The 9352-nt window shown below is 44.0% G+C and overlaps 1 protein-coding gene across 1 annotated transcript in view; it reads right to left on the reverse strand.

Moving 5' to 3' along the window:
- Window positions 1-6206: 6206 nt before the first annotated feature.
- The window catches only part of VPS13D (vacuolar protein sorting 13 homolog D), a 71025-nt gene continuing 67879 nt past the window's right edge, over window positions 6207-9352 (reverse strand). Inside the window, exon 47 of the mRNA XM_032232173.1 lies at window positions 6207-6233. Coding sequence (XP_032088064.1) covers window positions 6207-6233 — 27 coding nt within the window. The remainder of the gene's footprint in view (window positions 6234-9352) is intronic.

The following is a 9352-nucleotide window of genomic DNA, read 5'->3' on the forward strand; positions in this document are numbered from 1 at the left end:
AAGCAGCGCGGAGTGACAGCGGAGGGGAGGGGAGGGGAAGCCCCGCCCGCTTGCCTGCAGGCCCCTCCCTCCCTGCCTGGACCGGCTTGGGGGGGGGCTCGCCCTCCTCCTCCTCCCCCCCCTCGCCCCCCCCCCCCAGATCTCCCCGCCTCTCGCGCCCGCCGCAGGTCCTGCCAGGTCTCCCCTCTCGCTCTCCTCCCGGTGGGGAGGGGTCTCTAGACCCAGATCCCCCCGGCTGGGTGGGTCAGACGTCCCGCTAGAGAGGACTCGGAGCGGAGGGGCTTGTGGTTCTGAAGCTCTTTTCGATGGGGCGGGGAGGGGAGGGGGATTTAGTTTTTTGGGGGGAGGGGGCTCAGGTGCTTTACAGCAGTATCGCCCCCCCTCCCACTCCCCAACTTTTTAACTTCCCAGAATGTCCCAGCCGGGGAAAATATGGAAGGCTCTTAAACTTTGCCAAAGTTGAGAAAACTAGTTCTGCGAGGCTCGACAGGTTATGCAAGGCGGAGGGAGGATTTGAACCCGTGTCTCTGGGTTCCCTGGGATCCTCCCCTTGACCTGAGAGTCTGCTTGAGCAAGGGGGGGGGTTGGACTAGAAGACCTCCAAGGCCCCTTCCAGCTCTGTTCTGATTGATTGATTGAAGTGGCCTAGGGTCTCCTGCTTGAGCAGGGGGTTGGACTAGAAGACCTCCAAGGCCCCTTCTGTCAAAACGCCCTAGGTTTCAAAGGCCTGCTGTGCAGCTCAAACAAGCTGAGTTGAGGGCTGATTAAGCCATGATCCAGGTAAAGCCTGTCACTTGGAGCCTTCCCCCACCCCCACCCCCAAGGATCCCATTTAAACACTCCCATATTCTGAATTTCCTTCAAACCTCCTTGTGTTCAGCAGGAAATGCAAAATAGAAGCCTTTTGCAATCCTTCCGTTATCTCTGGAGGCAGGGAGGGATGTTGTAACTTAGTCTTATCTCTGTTTGCGGAGTGTTTTCGGGCAGTTTTTCCTCCTCCCCCTTCTTTTAAACCCCTTTCAAACCTAATCTTTCCAACCAGATTTTCCTGCAAACATTTTATTATTCTCCCTGTTGTCTGCTGTGTGTGTGTGTGTGTGTGTGTGTGTGTGTGTGTGTATACATACATACATACTTACATACATACATAGAGAGAGATAGAGATAGAGATTATATATATATATATATATATATATATATATATATATATATATATAGAGAGAGAGAGAGAGAGAGAGAGAGAGAGAGAGAGAGAGATGATAGATAGATAGATAGATAGATAGATAGATAGGTAGGTAGGTAGGTAGGTAGGTAGGTAGGTAGATAGATAGATAGATAGATAGATAGATAGATAGATTGATAGATAGATAGATAGATGATAGATAGATGATAGATAGATAGATAGATAGATAGATAGATAGATAGATACGTAGATAGATAGATAGATAGATAGATGATAGATACGTAGATAGATAGATAGATAGATGATAGATAGATAAATAGATAGATAGATAGATAGATAGATAGATACGTAGATAGATAGATAGATAGATAGATAGATAGATAGATAGATAGATAGATGATAGATAGATAGATACGTAGATAGATAGATAGATAGATGATAGATAGATAGATAGATAGATAGATAGATATCCTCCCCGAGAAAAAAAAATATATATAACCATTATCAGCCGTTTCATCCCACCAAGTTGTGCTTAGAAATACTCCAAACAGGAGAGAAAAATATCTGATGGAATATCTGGTGATTGAATCATTTCTCGAACCGGAATAATTCTATTAACCAGATTGCGAGACGTTAAAAACGCGGATCGAATCCGGAATCTTTTATTTTATTTTGCTGTAAACAATCCATCTTCCATTTCCCCAGTGTGCCGTTTGGGTACGAATATTTAAAATATACAATCTTATTCATAATTTAATCTCATCTTAATTTCCAAGACCTTCAGTATCTAATATGATAAAAAAGAAACCATTGTAATTTATTTAAATCTATTAATTATATTGGTTTTTAAAATGCTTTTTTTATATATTAAGAGTGATACGGGTAGTTCTGGATTTACAGAAGTTCATTTAGTGACTGACTGACACAGAAAAAAAGGGATTTACAACCGTTTTTCACACTTTACGACTGTTGTGGCGTTCCCATGATTGAAATTCAGCTGTTTGGCAACTGACTCATACTTACAACAGTTGCACTGTTCCCCTTTTGTGACCTTCTGATGGGCAAAGTCAAGGGGGAAGCTGGACTCACTTAACAACGGCGTGACTAATGTAACAACAGCAGTGATTCACTTAGCAACCCTGGCAGGAAAGGTCGTGAAATGGTGCAAAGTTCACTTAACGACTGCCTCGCTTAGCAACAGAAGCTTAGGGCCCAACTGCGGTTCGTAACTTAAGGACTGCCTGTCGCATAAATGCTTTTTATTTTAAATCATTCGGTTTGCGCAAATCGTGTCCTGCAATATGCAGAGGTAGGAAATAATGTGGAATGTTGATTCAAAATAATAATAATAATAATAATCCAGAAAATTTATGTTTTATTTTTTGGGGGAGTGAATTCTGCTGGAACTCTGCCTCAAGCCGGGAGTTCGACTCAGACCAGACAGCAAAACAAATGGGGCCGAGTTAATTTTTATTGCTTTTTAAGGTCAACTTTTTAAAAGATGAACTATTAACTTCGGCACGTCAAAGCTCTGTTGCCTTCTTTTACGTGGATTCCAACTGCAGCTTCACCTCCAAGCACAGAGGGGGGAAAAAATGACTTTTTCAACTCGATACTTTCATATAAATAAATAGATAAATGCATATCTTCAGTACATAGTAAATGGGTAACTGTATTTTTTTACTCCATGTGTTTCCTTCCTTCCTATAATGTCTTTTTTGGTTTCTTTTCTCCTCCCTCTCCTTTCCTTTTTCCTTCCCTCCTTCCTTCTCTTCCTTCTGTCCCTTTCTTCCTTCCTTTTTCCTTCCCTTCCTTTCTCTTCCTTTGTTCTTCCTCTTCCTTCCATCCCTTTCTTCTCCTTCCTTCCTTTTTCATTCCTTCCTTTGTTCCTTCCTTCCTATAACGTCTTTGTTTCTTTTCTCATCCCCCTATCTCTTCCTTTTTCCTCCCTCCCTTCCTTTCTCTTCCTTCCATCCTTCTCCTTCCCTCCTTCTCTCCTTCCTTCCTTCATCTCTTCCTTCCTTTGTTCCTTCCTCTTCCTTCCATTCCTTTCTTCTCCTTCCTTCCTTTTTCTTTCCTTCCTTCCTATAACTTCTTTTCTTTGTTTCTTTTCTCCTCCCTCTCTCCCTTTTTCCTTCCTTCCCTTCCTTTCTCTTCCTTCACTCCTTCCTTTCATCCCTTTCTTCTCCTTCCTTCCCTTCTCCTTCCTTCCTTTCTCTTCCTTCCTTCTCCTTCCTTCCTTTTCCATTCCTTCCTTCCTTTCTTTTCCTTCCTTCCTTTCTCTTCTTTCCTTCTCCTTCCTTCCTTTTCCCTTCCTTCCTTTTCCCTTCCTTCCTTCCTTTCTTTCTTTTCCTTCCTTCCTTCCTTCTTCCTTCCTTCCTTCAACTGCTAAGAAATTATGTACAGCTGATCGAAACTTTCCTTAATTTACCATCCTTGGGCGCCATCTAGTGGCAACCAGTGGCGTAGCCAGCAAAGGGAACTGAAGAAATCAGAAAGTTTAGTTGCTCGATTATGAGAATATGGGCGACTTTATAAAGCAGATAAACAAATAAAAATCTGGTTTCATCTCTTTTGAGCTCTTGTAAATGCTCTTCATATTTCATCATATGAGATATTTGTGGATTTACATTTGCTGGAAGCTTCCCCGAGGCAGTGGCTTCTGGGATGGATGGCTATATCGACAAATAAAATAACACATTTCCTTCAACATTATTCCTCAAAAAGAGAGAAAAGTTTCTTAATTGCGAAAAGAAGATGGATAAAATCAAGCAGTCCTTGACTTACGACCACAACCAAGCCCAATATTTCTGCTCCTAAGCGAGACATTTATTAAGTGAATTTTGCTCCATTTTACAACCCGTTGTTAAGTGAAACCTTGCAGTTGTTCAGTTAGTAATGTGGCCTTTAACTGAATCCAGCATCCCCCGTGTCTTTCCTCGTCGGAAGGATCGCAAAAGGGGATCACGTGACTCCGGGGACACTACGACCGTCGTAAATACGAGTTGCCAAACATCCGAATTTTGATCCGTGGGAATCCTGCGACGGTCGCTAAGTGGGACCAGCAGCCATAAAGTGCCATCTCAACTTCAAATGGTCATTAAGTGAACTGTTGTAACTGAAGGACTACCTACGTGACTACCACCCACCTCTTCCTCACTGGTTAGTGACGGAGGCCTGTGTGCAGGGCGGTGCAGCATGGTTTTCATTGTAGTAACCTCAAATTATAACCATGCAAATGTGTTAGAGGACACTTCGTGGTGCAGAAGGCGGATAAGGTATATTTAATATTTTCAGCTTTCTGGTCTGTCCTAATTTTGATGAGGTTGCACACCGAGGTTGCAAATGGGTCAGAAGCCGTCATTCTGGGTGTGGCCTGAAATGGGACGGATGTCCTAGTTTATTTATTTTTTATCATTCTTTTCAAGTGGATGATTTGTAAATTGTCTCCTGCGACCACAATCACCTTCTTTTAATGGCCCCCATAATCCCTTGTGGGGTGGAATCTGGCCAACTGAATGGAGCTGTGTGTTTCCTGGCCATCTGCCCTTCCTGTCCCCAATGAGGAGTTTTGTTCGGCAGAAATATTCTCATTGTGCCCAGAGAGAGGGAGAGAAATATCTGTCTCTACCTAGGATCGAACTCACAAACCTACTGATGGTGAGGTGAGAGCTCCACCTCAAGGCCACCACACCATCTGAGGACTACCTCTGGAACCGTCTTTTTCTCTTAACGACTCCATAACCCCTTGCGAATCTGGCCAACTGAATGGAGTGTTTGCTGGCCGTCCGCCCTTCCTGTCCCCAATGAGGAGTTTCGTTCGGCAGATATATTCCCATTGTGCCCAGAGAGAGAAATATCTGCCTCTACCTGGGATCGAACTCACCGCCTCTCGAAGGTGAGGCAAAAGCTCCACCTTTAGGCCACAACACCACTCCACAGGCACAACCACAATGGGGCCATAAATTTATATTGCTCAGGGAGACATGTTTTAAGGGAGTTTTGTCGCATTTTACAACTTTTACATTGTTGTTGTTTTAATCATTTTTAATTTCCATTGTATAAAATGCACACACACACAAAAGATAAGAAATTAAGGGTGGGGGGGGAAGGGAATGGGAAAAGGAGGTGTGAAATAAAGGGGGAAGAGAAAAAAGAAAGGAATGAGATTTGACTTTCAACTCTGCCCAGCACAGGACAAGATAAACACACTCCAATGTTAACTTTTTTGCTTTTGCATATTAATATATAACTAAAAAGGTAAAGGTTCCTCTTTGCGCAGGCAGGCTTGTCGTTCCCAACACTAGGGGGCGATGTGCTGTCAGAAGATGTCTCCGTGGTCATGTGGCCGGCATGAATCAACTCCCGAAGACGCACGGGACGCCGTTCCCTTCCCACCAAAGGTGGTCCCTATTTTTCTACTTGCATTTTTCACGTGCTTTCGAACGGCTCGGTTGGCAGAAGCTGGGACAAGTCACGGGAGCTCCCTCCGTCATGCGGCGCTGGGGATTCGAACCGCCGAACGGCCGACCTTTTCTGATCGACAAGCTTAGCCCCTGAGCCACCTTGAAATAAAACATTCCATTTAACCTATTCCTGCTTTTATTATCTTCCTTGCTATGGAAATCACGCTTATTTCTATTTGCACCGACTGGCGGCTAACCGTTGTTAAGTGAGACACACCGCCGATGAAGCGAGACACGCGGTTGTTAAATGAACCTAAATCCCCTTTTCACTTGGCTCATCGGAAGGCCACCAAAGGGGATCGCGACCGACCACCGGGATGGTGGCGTCCATCAGAAATACAATTCAGGTGCCAAAGATCTGAATTTGGAGCAGGTGATTTACAGGTATGTCGTAAGTGTGAAGAATGTCCCTTTTTCCCAGCGCCGTTCTAACTTTGAACGGTCACTGAGTGAGTAAAGGATGGGTTGTAAAGCGGGGAGGCCTATTTCTGATGCCAGGTGCTTAGGAAAATTGCATTATTAGCCTGACCTCAGTACCTGGGAAGATTCTGGAAAAGTTAGCCAAGCAGCAAATTAACGAACACCTAGAAGTAAACAAAGTAATAGCCAAAAGCCAACATGGGTTTGTCAAAAACAGATCACGCCAGGCTAATCTTATTGCATTCTTCGACAAAGTGACAAAATTAGTGGACCAGAGGAATGCCGTCGATATAATTTACTTGGACTTCAGTAAGGCATTTGATAAGGTAAAACGTAACCTACTACTAGATAAAGTGGAAGAATGTGGCTTGGACAGCATCACCACCAGATGGATTCGTAACCGGCTGACCAACTGCACTCAACGTGTAGTCCTCAATGGAACTGCCTCTACATCGAGGGAATTATGCAGTGGGGGACCCCAAGGCTCTGTTTTGGGCCAAGGACTCTTCAACATCTTCACCGATGATTTGGATGAGGGGATAAATGGGGAGCTCATCAAATTTGCAGATGACACCAAGCTGGCAGGAATAGCCGACACTCCAGAAGACAGGCTCAAGATACAGAAGGATCTTGACAGACTTGAACATTGGGCACTATCTAACAAAATGAAATTCAATGGTGAAAAGAGTCAGGTTCTACATTTAGGCAAGGAAAACGAAATGCACAGGTACAGGATAGGTGGCACCTTGCTCAATAGTAGTAACTGTGAGAGGGATCTTGGAGTCCTAGTGGACAACCGTTTAAATAGGAGCCAGCCGTGTGCAGCAGCTGCCAAAAAAGCCAACACAGTTCTAGGCTGCATCAACAGAGGGAGAGAATCAAGATCACGTGAAGTGTTTTAATACCACTTTACAAGGCCTTGGGAAGGCCACACTTGGAATATTTGCATCCAGTTCTGGTCACCACGAAGTAGAAAAGATGTGGAGACTCTGGAAAGAGTGCAGAGAAGAGCAACAAAGAGGATTAGGGGACTGGAGGCTAAAACATGAACGGTTACAGGAACTGGGCATGTTGAATGAAAAGAAGGACCAGGGGAGACAGGATAGCAGTCTTCCAATATCTCAGGGGTTGCCCCAGAGAAGAGGGACTCAAGCTATTCTCCAAGGCACCTGAGGGCAGGACAAGAAGCAATGGGTGGAAACTAAACAAGGAGAGAAGCGAGGAGGAGGAAGAGGAAGAGGAGGAGAAGGAGGAGGAGGAGGAGGGTAGTCTTCCAGTATCTCAGGGGCTGCCCCAAAGAAGAGGGAGTCAAGCTATTCTCCAAGGCACCTGAGGGCAGAACAAGAAGCAATGGGTGGAAACTAATCCAGGAGAGAAGCAACTTAGAACTGAGGAGAAATTTCCTGATAGTTAAAACAATTAATCAGTGGAACAGAAGTTGCCTCCAGAAGTTGTGAATGCCCCAACACTGGAAGTCTTTAAGAAGATGCTGGATAGCCATTTGTCTGAAACGGTAGAGGGTTTCCTACCTAGATAGGGGGTTGGACTAGAAGACCTCCAAGGCCCCTTCCAACTCTGCTATTGTATTGTATTGTATTAGTATTAGGAAAGCTACTATTTATTTATTTTTTCCTTCTTCCCTTTTTTGTCCTCAGGCTTCTGACGCCTCCGTCAGAAGGAAGTAGGCGTGGCGGAGAACCAGCCCGGTGTTGGGATGCAGGCGGGTCCCGTTAAGCATCAATAAATTACACCTTGGTGTAAAGATGCCAAGATAAGCTGTGGGGCGCTAACCCTGAACAATAGCAGGAAGAGAATCTCGAATGGGGGCAACAACAGGTAGATAAGGGAACCTGTTCACCTGGGATTTGGGGAAAGGAAGGAAGGAAAAGAGAAAGAAAGAAAGAAAGAAAGAAAGAAAGAAAGAAAGAAAGAAAGAAAGAAAGAAAAAGAAAGAAAGACAGAGGGAGGGTCTTATTAGCAAAAACAAATACACAGAGAGACATATACGTGTCTGTGTGTGTGTGTGTGTGTGTGTATTTAAAGGTAAAGGTTGCCCTCGTACATCTGTGCTAGTCGTTCTTCACTCTAGGGGGCGGTGCTCCTCTCCGTTTCAAAGCCGAAGAGCCAGCACTGTCCGAAGACGTCTCCGTGGTCATGTGGCTGGCATGACTCAACGCTGAAGGCGCACGGAACGCTGTTCCCTTCCCACCAAAGGTGGTTCCTGTTTTTCTACTTGCATTTTTTACATGCTTTCAAACTGCTAGGTTGGCAGAAGCTGGGACAAGTCACGGGAGCTCACTCCGATACGCGGCGCTAGGGATTCGAACCGCCGAACTGCCGACCTTTCTGATGGACAAGCTCAGTGTCTTAGCCACTGAGCTACCGCATCTATCTATCTATCTATCTATCTATCTATCTATCTATCTATCCATCCATCCATCCATCCATCCATCCATCCATCCATCCATCCATCCATCCATCTACCTACTTCTGCTAAAAATCTCTTTCTCCTCTCTCTACTTTCTCTCATTGTCTCCCTCTCTATTACTCTCTCTCTCTCCCTCCCTACAAGATTGATCTATCCATCCATCTATCCAACCATCCATCCATGCTTCTGCTAAAACTCTCTCTCTCTTTCTCTCTCTCTCTACTTTTTCTCATTCCCTCTCTATTTTTCTCTCTCTTCGCATTTCATCCATCTGTCCATTCATCCATCTCTCTATCTCTCTATATCTATCTATCTATCTATCTATCTATCTATCTATCTATCTATCTATCTGTCTATCTATCTCTCTGCTTCTGCTAAAAATCTTTTTCTCTTTCCTCTCTCTCCGCTCTCTCTTTCTCTCTTTCTCTTTTTCTCTCTCTCTTTCTCTCTTCACATGATTGATCTATCCATCCATCTGTATCTCTATCTATCTATCTATCTATCTATCTATCTATCTATCTATCTATCTATCTATCTATCTATCTATCTATCTATCATCTATCTATCTACTTCTGCTAAAAATCTCTTTCTCTGTCTCTCTTTCTCTGTCTCTCTCTCTACTTTCTCTTCACATGATTGATCTATCCATCCATCTCTGTCCCTATCTATCTATCTATCTATCTATCTATCTATCTATCTATCTATCTATCTATCTATCTATCTATCTATCTATCTGCTAAAAATCTATTTCTTTCTCCTCTCTTTCCACTCTCTGTTTCTCTCTCTCTCTTTCTCTCTCTACTTTCTCTCTCTCATTCTCTCTCTCTCTCTATTTCCCCCCTCTCTCTCTCTTCA

The sequence above is a fragment of the Thamnophis elegans genome, chromosome 15, assembly GCF_009769535.1.
Source record: "Thamnophis elegans isolate rThaEle1 chromosome 15, rThaEle1.pri, whole genome shotgun sequence".
NCBI lineage: Eukaryota > Metazoa > Chordata > Lepidosauria > Squamata > Colubridae > Thamnophis > Thamnophis elegans.